The following is a 17,104-nucleotide window of genomic DNA, read 5'->3' on the forward strand; positions in this document are numbered from 1 at the left end:
GTAAATCAGTGAGGATATCAAGGTAGTTTTTGTTATAAATACTTCAAAAAAATTTTTTTATTAAAAATCATAAATTTACATAGGGCAATGTTGTTTGATTCATTCTGTTATTTTTTTCCCTTCCCTTCCACCCCTCCCACCGCTCTTTTCCCTCTGTACAGTCCTTGCTTCCTCCATTCTTACCACCCTCCTTATCCCTAACCCTAAACCTAACCCTAACTCTAATGCTAACCCCTCCTACCCCCCATTATATGTCCTCATCTGCTTATCAGCGAGATCATTTGTCCTTTAGTTTTTTGAGATTGGCTTATCTCACTTAGCATGATATTCTCCAACTGCATCCATTTGCCTGCAAATGCCATAATTTTATCATTCTTCATGGCGGAGTAATATTCCATTGTATATGTATGCCACAGTTTCTTTATCCATTCATCAACTGAAGGGCATCTAGGTTGGTTCCACAAGCTGGCTATTGTGAATTGAGCAGCTATGAACATTGATGTGGCTGTATCTCTGTAGTATGCTGATTTTAAGTCCTTTGGGTATAGGCCAAGGAGTGGGGTAGCTGGGTCAAATGGTGGTTCCATTCCAAGCTTTCTGAGGAATCTCCACACTGCTTTCCAGAGTGGCTGCACTAATTTGCAACCCCACCAGCAGTGTATGAGTGTACCTTTTTCCCCACATCCTCGCCAACACCTGTTGTTGCTTGTGATACTTCAAATTTAAATTGAATTCTTCCCAATATTTGGCACATCTACTCAGATTTCAGAGTGTCCTTAAACCCATAAAAACGTATTTCTCTCTTTCTGATCTTAGACCACTGCTTTCTTTTCCTAAAGTTTTATCTCCCTTGCTAAGGTAAATAGCTAAGATTTGAATTTCAGTTCTAATGTAAGTAGTGCATGACATTGATTTTCAAAGGTTTATGACTCTGATTTTAACAGCGGATTTTTGCAGGATTGTTTTCAGCACCTCAGATAGTACCAAGTTAGTCAGTGGTACAGAGTACACAGTTGGTGAATGTTAAAAAAAAATAAAGTCGTTTGAAAAATGACTGTAAAGTACTTTAACAATTTGTGAACTAGAATCCTTGGCCTTGTCTGTTTTCACTGGACTGCCTCCAGACATCCTGAGACTTGCTTATTTTATTACCAGGTTTGATTTAGAATCAGCAGTTAGCACTCTGTCCTCTCCCAGGTTCAACACTGCATCCATACATTCCTTGCTATTTCATGGGGAGCTTCTGTTGTTTTTGAGAGAGGACACAGTCCTGTCCCTCTATTTTATGTAGTTTAGAAATGGTCAAACTTTTATCTGAACTGTAATCATTCCATCTCGAATGGGGGAAGAAAGAGGAGATCTGGAGCAGGTAAACTATACATATGGTGCTGCTTTATGGAGATTTTTCTCTAGAAATCTTGCATTCACCAACTGGATGAACGATGTATTTAGCAGGTGTTGACTTCCCTGTTGAAGAATCCCTGAGGGGGTGAAATGGGCTTGAGATTCGAGAGTGCAGTCTTCTTTAATGTCAGTTAGCAATATTCCCTCCCTAAGGTATTATCTACAGACTGAAGAAAATCCTGCTCTTGCTTTCCTTCCTAATTCTCTTTAACCTCCTGCTTCCACCCACCTTCCCACCATTTCTAGCTTTTTATTACCATTTTGTCAAAAGGAGAGGAAAATCTGTACTATGCAGGGAATATAAGATGCCTCTGAAGCACTGGGTTGACCCCAGGTGTAGTCTTCATGTGTGGACTGTCAGCAGAGGACTGTGAGTCTGAATTCCTTAAAGAGCAGGCAGGAGCACCTCTGCGCACACCAGAAGTGGGCCAAAGCTTGCTGACTTCTTTTCCTTTTTGTTCTTTATCTGTGGTAACTGATCTTTAGGGCATTCTAACCCATCGTCCTCCTTGGGTCCTTTTAGAATGCATCCTTGAAATTATCACTAAACTTTTATGTCAAGTGTGATTTACTCTGTATAAAATTATACCTGTAACTCTTTAACAATACAGTTTAAAAAAGGAGAAAAGACATGCGCTTGAATAGTATGGTTCAATTAGGTGTTGTCAGCTGGTGACAATGATGTTAATTATAACAATAGCAACACATTATAAAGGGAAGTTTGTGTTAAGAAGCTGTGTTAAATGCTGTATGTATAAAATGTCACCCATCAGCACCCAGTTCAAAGACATGTCTACTTACAGTACAGTTCTCCCACCGAGAGAGATTTATTTAGATATGAACAAAATTAATAGGGAAGGAGAAAAAGAGAGTCTACAATGTCTTTGGGGATGACTTTCCAGCTTTGGTATAATTTAATCTGATTTTTTTTTTTCTTTTTTAAGCACAGGTTGTTTTAATTGACAGTTGCTCATATTTAAGAGGAAGATGTATTCTTACCCCAGATCATGAACAACACAAGTGTACAGTTCTCTAGATTTGGTGATGTAGGAATTAAGTAGAAGTTCTTTGCTTAGGTAAAATTGATACCTTATATTATATATAGCTTTAAAGTACTTAAATGTGGTGGCAAATGCCTGTAATTTCAGCAACTTGGGAGGCCGAGGCAAAAGGATCACAAGTTCAAAGCCAGCCTCAGCAACTTAGCCAGGCCCTAAGCAACTTAGTGAGACCCTGTCTCTAAATAAAATATAAAAAGAGCTGGGGATGTGTCTCAGTGGTTCAGCACCCCTATTTTCAATCCCTGGTACCAAAAAAAAAAAAAAAAAAAAGTACTTCAAATTTTGCCTAAACTTATTTCATTCAGTTTTAATATACACTCCAATGAGACCGACGTGTTAGTACTCATTGTATTGAACAAACAGAAAGTAATTTCTTTGCAGGTGAGAATTCAGTCTGGGGAGATAACAGTGACTTGCTAGCGGCCTTCACAGCTGATAAATGTCAGGGCAGGGATGAGCCCCATATTCTTTGATTTCCCATATTGTACAATGAATAAAATTAGGCTCTTTCTTTCCTTCCTAATTATCTTCCACCTCCTACTCCCACTGACCCTCCCACCATTTCTAGCCTCTTACTCCCATTTTGCCAAAAGGTGAGGAAAACCTGTACTACACACTGACTGAAGATCATTAGGTACCTTCCTTCTAAGTCTGTGCACAGATTTCCTATGTCCTGTGAAAGGATGATTTTTCTTGGTTTTTGGTAGATTATTTTTGCTTGTTTTTCATTGAACTTTTCTTCACGCCTACCATGTCAACACACACGGGTTTCTACCTTTCAAGACTAACTCTGTGCCATGCTTGTGTTCCATGTGTTGGCTTGTTCTTCCTGAGCCTCCTCAGCTTTATTTCAGCAGCGTGCAGAAAGGGGAACAGGGTGCCTTACCCAAGAGAGGCCAGGGATGTTCACAGGAGCCCGTGGTTAGCTTTGAAGCTTTGAAATTAGGTGAGAGGGTGGAGCTGGGGAGCACAGGAAATAGCTCTCTTTTTCCCAACTTTAATGGAAAACTTGCCAAGTTCCACTGGGACAGAAAGAAGGACCAGAAGGGAAGACCCAGAAGGTCACCAGCTGGGCCATGTTCTTTCCCTGAGCGAGCATTCCCAGCCAACTACTTTCCTTCCTGCCAGGAAGCTGAGGTCCTGGGTTGCCAGGCCTGCTTCTCCTTCCCCAGTCCACCTTGGCAGCCTCACACCAGCTCCTTCAACGTCCTTCTCTGCTGCAATTACCTATATTTTAGGCCCAAGAAACTACAATAGTGGATATACTCCCTTTATTTACCTCTTAAATGACCTCTTCAAAGTTATATTGTCTCAACTGGGCACAATGGTACATGCCTATAATCCCAGTCACTCAGGAGGATAATGCAGGAGGATAGCAAATTCGAGGCTGGCCTTAGCAACTTAGTGAGGCCCTGAGCAACTTAGTGAGATCCTGTCTCAAAATAAAAAATAAAAAGGACAGGAAATGTAGCTCAGTGGTAGAGCACCCTTGGGTTCAGTCCCTAGTGCTGAAAAAAAAAAAAAAAATTGTTCCAAATAGCTATCAGAAATTGTCCTTTCTCTTTGGCCTTGTTTCTTTGGTTATCAAAGAGTACCAGAAAATTGAAAAATAAAATTGGGATGTTTCTGGTACAGCCATGTACTCACCAAAAGGCCCCTATGATTTCAGAGAAATATAGTGTCATTGTGGGGTATTGTACCTTGAGAATGTTTCATTTGAAAGGAACTGGAGTTTATGTTGATTTTATCTTTTTTACTTATAGCCGCTTTAGATGAGAAGTTTTCTAGGTCTGATGTGAAATCTATCAGTTACATCCCAACTTTATTTCATTCCCCCTTTCTCCCTACTGCTGTGGGTTTAGAACAAGTTCAGTGTTCCCTGTTCCACCTCAGTACTTTGGAGATACCTTTCGAGGTTTTGTTTGCCATTTATTTGGACAGAGTTAAAATGCACAAACAGTAGCTTTTCTTTAAAGTTGGTGCCTCATTTAAGGTATTATGAACCTTAAGCCCTATCTCCTTGAGAGAATGGTTTGTATTCAGTTAGCTTCCAAAAGACCTAAGTTAACAGAAATCAGTAGCGTACTATAGGGATGATTTTAATATAGTGTAATGTGACACAGTGTATGCATGATCTGAAATGAAAGCAAAAGAGAAAGGAAGAGGGGTGTTACTCCAACAAGCACTTCCTCCTGCAGACAGCAAGATGGCTCTAGGCCAGCGGCAGCTCCAGTGGTTTCCACGGAGCCTTTGGCTCACTCAGTTCTCGCCACCGTTTCCCTCCCTGCCACTTCCATTTCTGTGCTTGATGCACCAAAAGAGGGACAAGCAAGGGAGCAAGAAGGTGACTCTCCTTCCAGTGCCTCAAAGAAAACATGACTTTTTACTTTGAGCCAAAAGCAAATGAATAGAGTTGGAAGAGACCAACAGGCACCCAGTCCAACTCTTCTCCGTGTGTTACGTTAGAAGTGAAATGACGCATGGCTGGCTGGGAGTAGGACCACAGCTTTCATGTCTACCCTAATTCATAGTGGAATTTGCATGTGTACTTGATAATTCATTAATTTATTCATGCTCTTGTTGAGTAGCTACTATATGTCATGGTATCTGATAGGCAATCAGTGCAGATAAAAGTGTGAATAAAATACATGGTCCTAGCATGCAAGGAGCTCATGATACAGTGTGGGAGATTCATACAAGCAAAAAGTGTAGCCTGGCCTAGGAGGTGCTGCCCGAAGTCTGTGTGAGGGTTAATGATGGCAGAATTAAAGGCCTAGTCTCTGAACACTAGGTGTCACTGAACACTGTCACAGCCAGTGTCAGAGAGGAGGTTTCTTATACTTGGCATAGAGGATGTTCTGTGGTAGAAGATGCATGGAAGAGCATTCCCCATTACTGAGAGGGAAGAGAGAAGGCTTTTGCAATCTAAGAGCAGTATCTTCAAGGGGGTGGTCTGCTGCTTTGGAGAAAGGTGTAATTGATCAAGTTTGGGAAAATCTGCATGTTGTATTTCTGGCCTTGTGATCAACCAACATCTTTCTGTTTATTTCTTCTTGAACCATTGTGGGGGTGGGAAGAGAAAGGGAAAGAAAGAGGCAGGCATTAACTCCCCATGGATTACCTGTGGAAAAGCTACTTTGAACCTCCTCAATGTCACTTTTCCATCCTTCTGGGCACTGCCATGTAACATAGGCACATAGTGTAGAAACTATACTGCTTTTTCCACTTACCAGTGTATCTTAGAATTCTTTCTATGTCAGTACAAAAAGGATTTCCTCATTCTTTATTGACTGAAGTGGTGAGCCATTATTTGGAGGTACCTTAGGGTATTCAGCCAGTTTCAAGGTGATGGCCATTTATGTTGTTCCCAGCCTTTACTATTATAGCGTCCCAATATGTGCCGATATTTATATATACATACCACTTACCTTAAAAAGCACTTTGACTGCTAAGTGCTTGCAGAACACAGTAGTTCATTTTAGCCCTCAAAGCCTTTTACAGTAAGTCCCCAAATAACTGTGTCATCTTGTTAACTGTATGTGTGAAGATGAATTTTCTGCTTTAACTCAATGACTATATTCAAGATCTTTTCCAAATACCTCTTTAGTTCTCTCTTCTGTTCATCCTAAAGTGAGCTGTCTTCTTCAACTCCTAGGGACAAAATTATTGTTCCCCAGTGGGCCTTTGCTTTCCCTAGATCTCCAGCCTGTCTTCCCACCTGCTGGTTTTGTCTTGGAGTTGCCCCCCGCTCAGCTGGAGCTCTGCCTCTGCTGGTCCTCCTGGACCTCCTCAGTCTGTAATACCATCTTTGTGAGAAACTAGCCCTTGCTGTCTTTATCACTCTTGCTTTTTAGCTTGAGATATCTTTTAGTATTTTACGTACATTTTTATGACTCTCAACACTACCCAGTGCAGTTTCTTCCTCTATCAGTTTTACTTTCACATCTGCTGTTCTTGAATGTTTAAAAATCTTATGTGCCGCTCTGAGCCAAAGCCCTCATTGGTTCTCCTTTGCCCACTGTGATTTGGCATCCTGATCCTGGGATCAGGACATGGTGGGTCAGCTGGATCCTGGATCTCTACTCTTTCTTTGTTAGACCTGGCCCTTCTCCTTAGCCAGATGGACTCACCCTTGAGCTCCACAGATGCCTGTGTTTCCTGTTTCCATGACAACATACATGCCATCATTTCCAATAGACTGTCCCATTTTCTCTTTTCTTCAATAATGATTTCCCAAGCTCAGCAAAATCTGTATCGCATGGGCTTCTCTAGATTATCTCCCCTGTGTCTCCAGGTACTTCAGTGTCTAGGAATAACAATAATGATTGAACCCAGGGGTGCGCTACCACTGAGCTTTTTGACTTTTTGTTTTTTATTTTGAGGTAGGCTCTCCCTAAGTTGCCCAGGCTGACCATAAACCCTTCATCCTCCTTCCTCAAGTCATTGGAATTATAGGTGCACACGACTGTGCCTAGTTGGGAAAATGATTCTTAGATTATTCAGTTGGGGATTAACATGATTGTGCTGTTTACCTTACACCATAGATAATACTTTTGTGTTCTCCTGCTTCCTGCTTCAGACTATAAACTTCTCAGATACAGAAACTTAATATACGCACTCTGGAATTTCTGATTGCTAATGTAATTGCTAATACAAATGTTCCCACAGAGTAGTTCAATAAAGGTCATTGATGTAATTGATTTTTGTATTAACTTCTGCTCTGCTTTTTTCTGTCTTTCTTATTTTTCAGGAAATCATTTGCCAGAAGAATACCGTGAGTATTTTGCTTAATCTTTCAGAAATGTTATTTTCTTTCCCATCAACTAATCTCTACTGTTTTAAAAAAATCTTCACAAATTATTAATTCCTGTATGTTAATTGCTTTTTGAGTTTAAATATGGTTATAAGACATAGTGGTGAAAATGTATTTATCATAGTGAGAGATAACACTATTATCTTACTTTTTCTATATATAATTATGTTTTGGGGAAAAAATCCATAGTATAGTCAATGTTATGGAATTATGAGTAGCAATAAAACAACATATATGCTCAAAAGAGACACCCATTTGTGTATGTCTATATATAATACATGGGTGGGTATACATGTATAGAAAATACATGATAATTATATATGTGTATATATGTGTATGTGTATGTACATATATATACTATATTTTATATATATGTGTATGTGTGTTTTATATATATATATATATATATAAATATATATATAAACCTGTCATTGATCTTCTATTTAGAGAAATTGGTTTAAGTTCCTATGTAGTGTAGTTTGCCTTTGGGTCTCATTACAGAATTCCAGTCTCCCACATGGAATTAAACAAACATGAAAAAGTGAAACAAATAAAATTTAAAAAACACTTCATGAAGAAAAATTATAATATTACAGTAGAAACAACATATTAGGCCAAGGGTTGTATATTTCATCTTAAAAAATAAATAACAATTTAGAAATTTTCAAGAGCATACCTCTGCAATTTAGAGTGAAAATTATATATGACATGAAGATGGCACATGATTCTACTTGAGATGACGATATTAACAGTAGTTTCCACAGATCAGAAATTTTAAATCTTATGCTTAAGATTTCACTAGGTGGAAAAAAAACCCAAAAGATTTCACCAGGTGGGAGGCTCATTATAAGATGGATAATGCTGCTGTTACAACCTCTTATCCTTCAGCCCTCAACAGGAAATGAGCACTTATTGCTCCATGCTTTAATTTAGTGTAACAACTTTTATTCAGCAAGTACTAATTTAAGGTGAACTGTGCGCCAGGCTTTGGGCATGGTGGGGAGGGGACTGACCATAGAGGTTGAGTGGAAATAACCATGTTCATATCTGTTCCATGATCCAGTAAGTGAGACGTGCCAGTGTCTGGTTGGAGGGAAAAGGGCAGCAAACAAATTAGAAAATTAATGAAAGGTGATGTGTTAAAGAGTGGGTGACCATTATATCTGGGTCCTTCAGGGAAGGTGGCATTCCCTAAGCCCTGAAGGACAGGAATGATCCAGTCCTACCTGACCCAGTTTGTGCACATGGAGAAGCAGGTTGATGAGTGGACTGAATATCATATCATAAACAAGCTGCCCATTGACTTGAGAAAGCTGCTGTGTTCCAGCTGCTTGTACACGTGCATTTCAATATGATTGACTGCTGAGAAGTTGTTTTTTTTTCCAGAAGCTGAACTCTTTCCATGCACATTTATGTTTATATTTATGTAGTTGTAAAAAGCTAAAAAAAAAAAAAAAAAACAGCCTTATTTTTTAACGGTGAAGATAATTTTTTAGAATAAGTCTAGATTTTAAACTGTGGGACTTGATATTCATGAAAAAAAAGCATGAGAGATCAGTGTTGTTATTTTATGACAGTGCCTTAGTATTTTGGAATTGAAGGAAATGTGTTCTTCTTCTTGGAAAAAGCAGATTTAAATAATTTGGATCAAACATAGTGGCATGTGCCAGTCATCCCAGCTACTTGGACGGCAGAGGCAGGAGGATCACAAGTTCAAGGCCACCCTGGGCAAAATAGTGAGATCTTATCTTTAAAAAAAAGAAAAAAGAAAAAAAATTTTTTTTAGAATTAGGGCCTTATTCATAGAAGGCAGTTGTTGCACTTGAGGTGTGATTATTTTTATTTACTTTGAATTATCATCCATTTCAAACAACCATTCAATGGCATTTGACAAATGGAAATTGCTGTAGTAACATTTCTGTTATGTGTGAGCCAATTTGGGAAATACATGGTCCCACATTATTAATTTTCATCATCTTGAAAAAGTGCCTTTCTCAGCAGCTACCTTTTAACCAGTGTCATGCAACTTACCCTTGCACTGTTCCCCACTGCACACTCCCTGGGCTGTCTCTTACCTCAGGCCCAGCCATACCCATGTGCCTCCTACAGCTGTTCACCTTTCCCTTTTTTTCTGACATTGACAATGGAACATTGAAAAAAAATATTGTCTCAGGAGCATAGAGAAGAAACTGAAAATTGTGCAGCAAGGTCAGGACCTTGGGAAAGCCTTTGGCCTGCTTGGGTATTTTCGACAGGGATTCTGAAGCCCTGCAACACAGGGTTTGTGTTAAGATCTGCTTTTCTCTGCTGTTTTTATGACTCTCATTTTTCTCTCTTTACCCCTCCACTGCCCAACACCACACCCAGACATGTCGTCTTTGTCTTCCAGCATTAGTTTTACTCAGAAGTATTATTCCCAGTGCCCCATATTTGACCATTTATGTATATTTCATGTTTTGTACCCAAGTACACATGGTGTTAAGGCTTCTGAGGATACACAGCTTTATCTAGCAGCAAAAGAATGATATTCTAAAACTCTGATAGCACTTTTCTGGCTTATTGACTTTTCATCGATTTGTTCTCATTTTGATCTTAGAAGATTCAAAGGCATTTTTTTTTTTTTGAGTTACGATGTGTATCTCAGATAATATTAGATTCTATTCCTCCTTTGTAAGTCAGGCATGGATTAAGCTCTAGAAGCTTTCAACAACAACTTGCTTGGTGGCCTCACTTTTCTATTTAGGCAGGGGCTTGGGTGAAAGGATTAAATCTGGTGCCTGTGCTTTGGGACCTTGGTAACATTTTAGAAGCAGGACATGTTCATTTTTCCTCTTTTTGGTTAGTCTTCCAATCGTTGCGTAAAGGAGGACTTGGGAAGGGAAGAATTTAATATATTTGATTTAAAAATGAAACCTCAGCTTGTTGAAATTCTTCATATATATTAGTAGTTGGACTTATCTCTGCCTCATTAGTGACATACATGTTCCTCAAAGCGTTATATGTTCATAAATAGTTAAATTTGGTTGAACGGGCATTTGACACTGCTCTTCTCTTGGCTATGATCAGACACTTTGCCCACACAGGGTTCCTTTAGAGGGTGACAGAAAATTGGTGAGAGGTAGTGTGTGTGACCCCCTAATAGTAATGACATGCTGTGCAGAGAAAAAGTCCTTGGGCTAGAGTCCAGATCACAGACCAGCCACTTGATCTAAGTTTACATGTCTCCTCACTTATGAAATGGAAGCAATAGCATCTTCTCTAGTGGGTTGTGGTGACCCTGAGAAAATACATACCTGGGCATAAATATCTGCTCTTATATGTTAGGGCGAAGGGCAAGGAAGTGCTGTTTTGCCTTCCTGGGCTGATGTGGCTGGCAGCAGGTTCTCTGGACTCCTTGTGTTCTTATAATGGTCATAATAGGATTTTCCACTGTATTAGCTGTTTGTTGCTGTTACAAATACCTGCAAAAAACAACTTAGAAGAAGAAAGATTTATTTTGGCTCAAGGTTTTAGAGGTTTTCGTTCGGGGTTAGCCAACTCCATTGCCCTAGGACCTGAGGCGAGGCCAGAACATCATGGTGGAAAGCATCAAGGAGGAAAGCTGCTCAGCTCATGGCACTAAGAAGCAGGGAGAGAAAGAAGGGAGAGAGGAAGGGGCAGGGATAAGACGTGCTCTTCTAGGGCATGTCCTCAGTGACCTGCTTCTAGCCACGCCCCACTCCCAGTAGTCCATTCAGCTGTCGGTGGATTAATCCGATCACTCTTGATCCAATCACTTCTCCAAAGCCCCACCTCTGTACTTTGCTGCCTTGGGGACTGTCTTCAACACATGAGCCTTTGGAGGATATTCCAGATCCATACTGTAACTGCCACGTGTCCCATTCTATCCTCAGCTCTTTGCTTTTGTCTTTATATGTGTGTTTTTTTTTTTTTTCCTTATTATTATTCTTAGAGGTCTCTCCTGTTTCCTTCCATTCAGTCACATCAGGTCATTCTCAGGTTTGTGTTTTGGCTTGAAATTCCTTTACAGTCCCATCACATATTTCCAACTTGCCTTTTGGACATTTTCACATTAAACCCCATCCTGTCAGTGCCTTAAGTCCCATCCTCTCTAAAGTGAACATTTCACCCTGTCCCACTGCAAATCCAATCTCAACCTTTTGATATCCTTGTAGTTTAACCGGCAGTCAGATTCTGTCTGTGGTTTATTTCCTGATATACAGCAAGTTCCTCAAAGGGCAGAGTTCATAAATAAGTCAGAATGGCCTTGCTTTCTGAATTCTTGCTTCCTGTTCGTGTTGCCACTCTTTTTTGGTAGCCCCATTTAGAGCTGCTCTTGGCTCCTTCCCTCTCCGTATGTATAGCCAGTTACTGGATCCAGTTGATTCTTCATGGTTTGAGCACGTGGGCCTATTTTCCATCACCACTGCTGCCGATCTGGTCATGCTGCATTGCTTCCTTCCTAATTTCCTTAAATTTAGTTGTTCTTTCTCTCACTCCATCCTGTTATCTGCCCTTACTGTCAAAATGCACAACTCTGTTTTTTTTTTCCTGCTTTGTATCCTTCGATGATTCTCTGTTGCCCCAGAACAGGTTTCAGTCCTTTGCCTTCAGTTCCCTTTCCTGAGCTTGAGCTCCAGTTAGATTTGCCACCCAGTCCTCAGTGCCATCCAGTTCAATCCCCTTTGCTTCTTCCCAGCAGTGCTTCCATTGGCATGAATATATCCTCTCTTGGCACCATCTGGGAACTGGTAGAAGGACAGCCAGCCCAGGTCGCAGTGAGTCGGGGTAGAGTGGCACCGGCTGATGCCAGATAGAGGTAGAATCTGCAGGAGCCAGGCCCTCGTGGACTACAGTGCAGCGCCTCATCTTCATCCAAGGGCATCTGATGGGGCCCCATGCATCCGAGGGAAGCCATCTGTTGTAGGGTGTTGAAGATCACCCTGATGGCTTGGTAAAGAAGAGACTGGGGGCAACAGTAGAAGCCGAATGATGAGTTAAAACCAATCACAGACTCAGGCCAAGTATGCTGGTGGCTGGACTTTCAGTGCTGGCGGAGAAGAGAGAGGCATATTGACAAATACCAGATCCATTTTGGAGGCAAAATAGATAGGACTTTGCCAGAGCACTGGAGGGGAAGGAAAGGAAGCATCCAGGATAACTTGAAGTTCTGTTTTAGTGACTGAGAGCAGCACGGGGGGACACTTGTGTCCTGGCCTTGTTCTCTGCACTGCCTATCACAGGGGACCTCTTAGTCTTTTCCTGTATTGATGCTGTATCTCCGACCAAATTTTAAGTTCCCTGAAGGCTGCAGGTTGTGCTTTAAGCTGTTTTTCCTAAGCATATGTCACAGTGCCTTTATCATGCAAGTTGGCCCTAATTGTATTGAACTAAACAATTAAAGAAATTGGGAAATTTCCATTTTCATAGGTCATGAATAAGAAATGAAGTTTTCCTATTTCACATTTAAAATTATTTAAAATGAGTCACTGATGTAGGACTTGGATTTGCATCCATGTGGTGTCCCCAGGCAAGCTCCCCAGCGCCCGCTGCTTCCTTTCTCCACAGATGTGCACTGGGAACTACACCTTCGTCCCTTACATGGTCACTCCGCATAACAAGGTCTACTGCTGCGACAGTAGCTTCATGAAGGGCTTAACGGAGCTCATGCAGCCCAACTTCGAGCTGCTTTTGGGACCCATCTGTTTACCCCTTGTGGATCGTTTCATTCAGCTTTTGAAGGTGGCACAAGCAAGTTCCAGGTAATGTTTAATACTGCCATGTGGTGATGGTCATGAAGTGTCGTTCTACTTCATTTATTTGAGCATCTTGTCAGATGTTCCTTAGGTGTCAGCTAAGAACCAAGGAAAAAAATGTACCGTACTGTCTACATGTATAAATGAGATGCCACATAGTTCACATGTTGTATTACTTCACTTTATAGAAGAGCTTCACACCACCACCAAAAAAAAGGTCTATTAACTGCTTTATAGTAATGCTAAAAAGTGTGTGTAAAACAAGTACAGAAACATCAAAATAAATGTCCAAGGACTTTTAAAGTAAGGGTCAGATCTCTGCAAAAATTGCTGAGAGCATGTTGCAGTTAACAATGATCATTTATGTTAATGAACAATAATGAATCAGAAAGTAAACATTATTTTATGTTCAAATCATAGGCATGTGTAATTTATTTAGGGCAATTTCTGCTCAAAATAGTAACTTGAAAAAGTTTTGACATTTTAAGTGGTACACTGCAAGAAAATTCATTAACGTGGAATGTTTTTATCTTCAACTCTTTCTGAAACAAGGAAGGGTATTAAATACAGGGACTCCCAAACTCCTTACTAGTAATGCCAAATGAGAAGTTTCTCCTATACATCTTAGTAAATTGAAAACCACTCATGTGAAAATGTCATTCGTTTCCTTATAAAGTTATTAGTTTTCCCTGAAATCCTTTCTGGTATTAACTCTATTAACTTTTTGAAATGTTTTGGTCTTTTTTTTTTTTTTCATCAGCCAGTATATCCGGGAATCTATACTCAATGATATCAGGAAAGCTCGGAATTTGTACACTGGTAAAGAATTGGCAGCTGAATTGGCAAGAATTCGGCAGCGAGTAGATAATATTGAAGTCTTGACAGCAGATATTGTCATTAATTTGTTACTTTCCTACAGAGATATCCAGGTGAGAAAATGCTTAAAGTAAAATCTTTGCCATGTAGCATGTTGGAGAGGAGTAAGAGACTGTTATGGTATTTCAGTGAGTTAATTTCATGTTGCTGCTTCTAACATTTTGTTGGCCCTCCTTCCTATCCTGTGATTTTATGATGAATGAAAAAGACTCATATGTATTAATCAGTAACTGTGAAATACGTACATAGTCAAGATTCAACTTTTCTTCCAAAAGAACAAAAAGAAAAATCTGCTCATGTAGCTAGCCTGGGATGGTCTGTTCTACTCTGTTAGCTTTAGACATTGCTGTCAGTCAATAAACGAGAGTTTTGTTTGGCAAATAGCAGGAATTCTTAGTGCTTTGTAGGCATATCTTTTACTTCTTCAAATTGTGTTATTTGAAACTGATAGTACTTGTTCTAACTAGCCAGAAGCTAGAAATATGCAATTGGTTAATTATGTAAAAAACTTAAATATGGGTAAAGCATACTAACATGATTGGCATGTCTTTGAATTTTTAAAATGTGATAAATCGAATCAAATCCTGAGTTGAGGATTTCCTGTTCGTTTTTTTATAGTAAAATTTAAGTGACTTCTGGTTTTTTATTCCCACATCCAGCCTTATATATTTGTGTAAAGCTTCACATGAGCTCACATAACGGTGGCACTTAGGAGCCTATGACTAGAACAGCTTAACTCATGCGAAATGGAACCATTTGATTGCTTACACCAGAGGTTCAGTCAGTTGCTCCATGACCTTGAAATTTTCATTTCCCTGGTGGAACACTGCATAGGAGGAATGTGATTCTGGAGAAGTGAATCCCCATGTTTAGATAGCACAGCATCATCCTACTGGGTGTTTCTTGTTTATTTTGTTTCTTTAGATTTTGTCAAACATGGTAACTATTTCTAATGTTTTTATCCAGAAAACTCAAACTTCTTTGGAGAAAAACAATAGTTTCTTCTAGATTCTTCAGAGTTCTCTATGAATTCTGATTTCTCATTTCATGTCCTCAAATTCAGATCTGGTTGACATAAAACATTTGGTTGTTAGAACTTTGTCCTGATGGTTTAATTCTATGCTTTTCTCCTCTTATTTGAAAGGACTATGATTCCATCGTGAAGCTGGTAGAGACTTTAGAAAAACTGCCAACCTTTGATTTGGCCTCTCATCACCATGTGAAATTTCATTATGCGTTTGCACTGAACAGGTAAGAAGAAAAAGTTCCTTTCCATACTACACTCTCATATTGTTTAACTTGCAGTTCCTTTACAGCATACTTGTGGCATTGCAACAACACCCTATTAGAATGTAATAGTAATATATCTACCTGTACCACATAAAATACAGGAAATGTGCATTTCGATTTCTTTATGGTTATTGGCAGTAGAGGTTCCCCCACTATCTGTATATTTAAATTCATACAATTCTTTTAACTCTTGGACAAAGTTTATATTTGCTATTTATACTTTTTTAGAATGTGTAAAGTTACATAAATATGACACTTAGGTGTTGTACTCTATTGTTTGGGGAATTATGATAGGAAAAATAATTATGTGCATGTTTAATCCAGATAGAATTTTTTTTTTTTTTTTTACAAATATCCTCTGTGGTGCTTGAATCCAGGGATGTGGAACCTGTAGATATGTAGGATGGACTTTAGACTTAACACCAGATAGTTATTCACACAAATATCAACTAAAGCGGAGTAAGAATTGTTATGTTTAGGCAAACATATTCCTAATCAGGGAATATTTTTACCAGAACTGCTCTGAATATACCTAATTATAATCAAAACTCTGTTGGTCACATTTGAGATTAGGATTAGACTGACATCATCACCTCCAGCCCTGCCTGTGCCTTGTTTGCATCGTGGCTCATCTCAGTGCCACATCCTGCGTAGGGCTACCATGGAGGGCCCTTTGTGCTCCAGGGATGGATGGGGATGAAGCCCTGAGCTGTCCAAAACTGTTAATTGTATTGCTGCTTTCTTCCATGGTGAGAGAGCTGACGACATACGTGTGTAATTACCACAAAGGAAGAGAACAATGAGAAAAAAGGGAGGGGGTGTCACATGAATGGAGCACTTGCCATATGTCATGTAAACCCTGACTGTCCTTATTTCAGAAGAGGAACCTGCAGGTTGAAGAGGTTGGGTAGTTGTCCCTGAGGCTCACAGTGTGCATGCCATTAAACTGAGGCTCAAAGCCACATCATCCTGGTGCTGGCTATGTGCCCATTATCACTGGCTCTGCTGCTTCTCTCTAGAAGAAAAAGTCAGCATCCTGCTCAATCCGTGACTGTGTCTTTCCTTCTTTATCCACCCAAACTGTAGACCTTGCTAACTTTATCAATAAATGTGTAACAAAAGTCTGTTTTATCTTCCCCTTTATTAACATCATCTTTAGATTTGACAGACATAGAAGAGACCTCCAGAGATTACCTGTTCCAGCTGGTTTTCAAATAAATCCCTTTTTGAAAGGTAGACTGGAAGGTTATATTATGAAATGAAAAATGAAAATCCCTAAGTGCCTCTTGTAATTTTACTTTATGTGTGTTTACTCTATGTATGTATATTTCCTAAAATAGCATATAATGAAGTGATGAGCAGACAACGTAAGATGTTTCATTCAAAGAGTATAAGGGAATTTCATGGATTGGAAGTAATAGTTGAGAGTAGATGTGATAACTTCTTTTGCTTTTTGGTGTTGGGTATCCCACCCAGGCTATCTGCTTGCTATACAGGCACTCTGTCACTAAGCTACATCCCCAGCCATAACATTTTTTTTTGGTGGTGCCAGGGATTGAACGCAGGCTTGTGAGGAAAGCACTCTACCAACTGATCTCTATCCCAGGCACCTTTTTAAAATAATAGCTTTATTGAAATATAATTCATACCACACAACTAGATGGATAAATTTATCCACTTAAAGTATATAACTCAGTGTTTTTTAAAAAAATGTATTTACAGAGAGTGAGTATGTGACCATCAATGTAATACATTTTAGAACATTTTCATCACCCCAAAAATATTCCCCTGTCCATTAACAGTCATCCCCACCAATCCTCTAACACTTGGCAACCACTAATCTACTTTGTGTCTCTATGGATTTGCCTATTTTAGACACTCCATATAAATGGAATCATATAGTA

At 39.5% G+C, this 17,104-nt stretch overlaps 1 protein-coding gene across 3 annotated transcripts in view; it reads left to right on the top strand.

The window, feature by feature from the left end:
* Nucleotides 1-17,104, top strand: part of MAP3K5 (mitogen-activated protein kinase kinase kinase 5) — a 210,643-nt gene that overhangs the window by 69,440 nt on the left and 124,099 nt on the right. For all 3 annotated transcript variants that reach the window (XM_079146205.1, XM_079146206.1, XM_079146207.1), the window contains exons 3-6: nucleotides 7,216-7,239; nucleotides 12,847-13,040; nucleotides 13,795-13,963; nucleotides 15,055-15,161. In XM_079146205.1, the coding sequence (XP_079002331.1) occupies nucleotides 7,216-7,239; nucleotides 12,847-13,040; nucleotides 13,795-13,963; nucleotides 15,055-15,161 (494 nt within the window). The remainder of the gene's footprint in view (nucleotides 1-7,215; nucleotides 7,240-12,846; nucleotides 13,041-13,794; nucleotides 13,964-15,054; nucleotides 15,162-17,104) is intronic.

Source organism: Sciurus vulgaris (assembly GCF_902686455.1).
Source record: "Sciurus vulgaris genome assembly, chromosome: 7".
NCBI classification, from domain to species: Eukaryota; Metazoa; Chordata; class Mammalia; order Rodentia; family Sciuridae; genus Sciurus; species Sciurus vulgaris.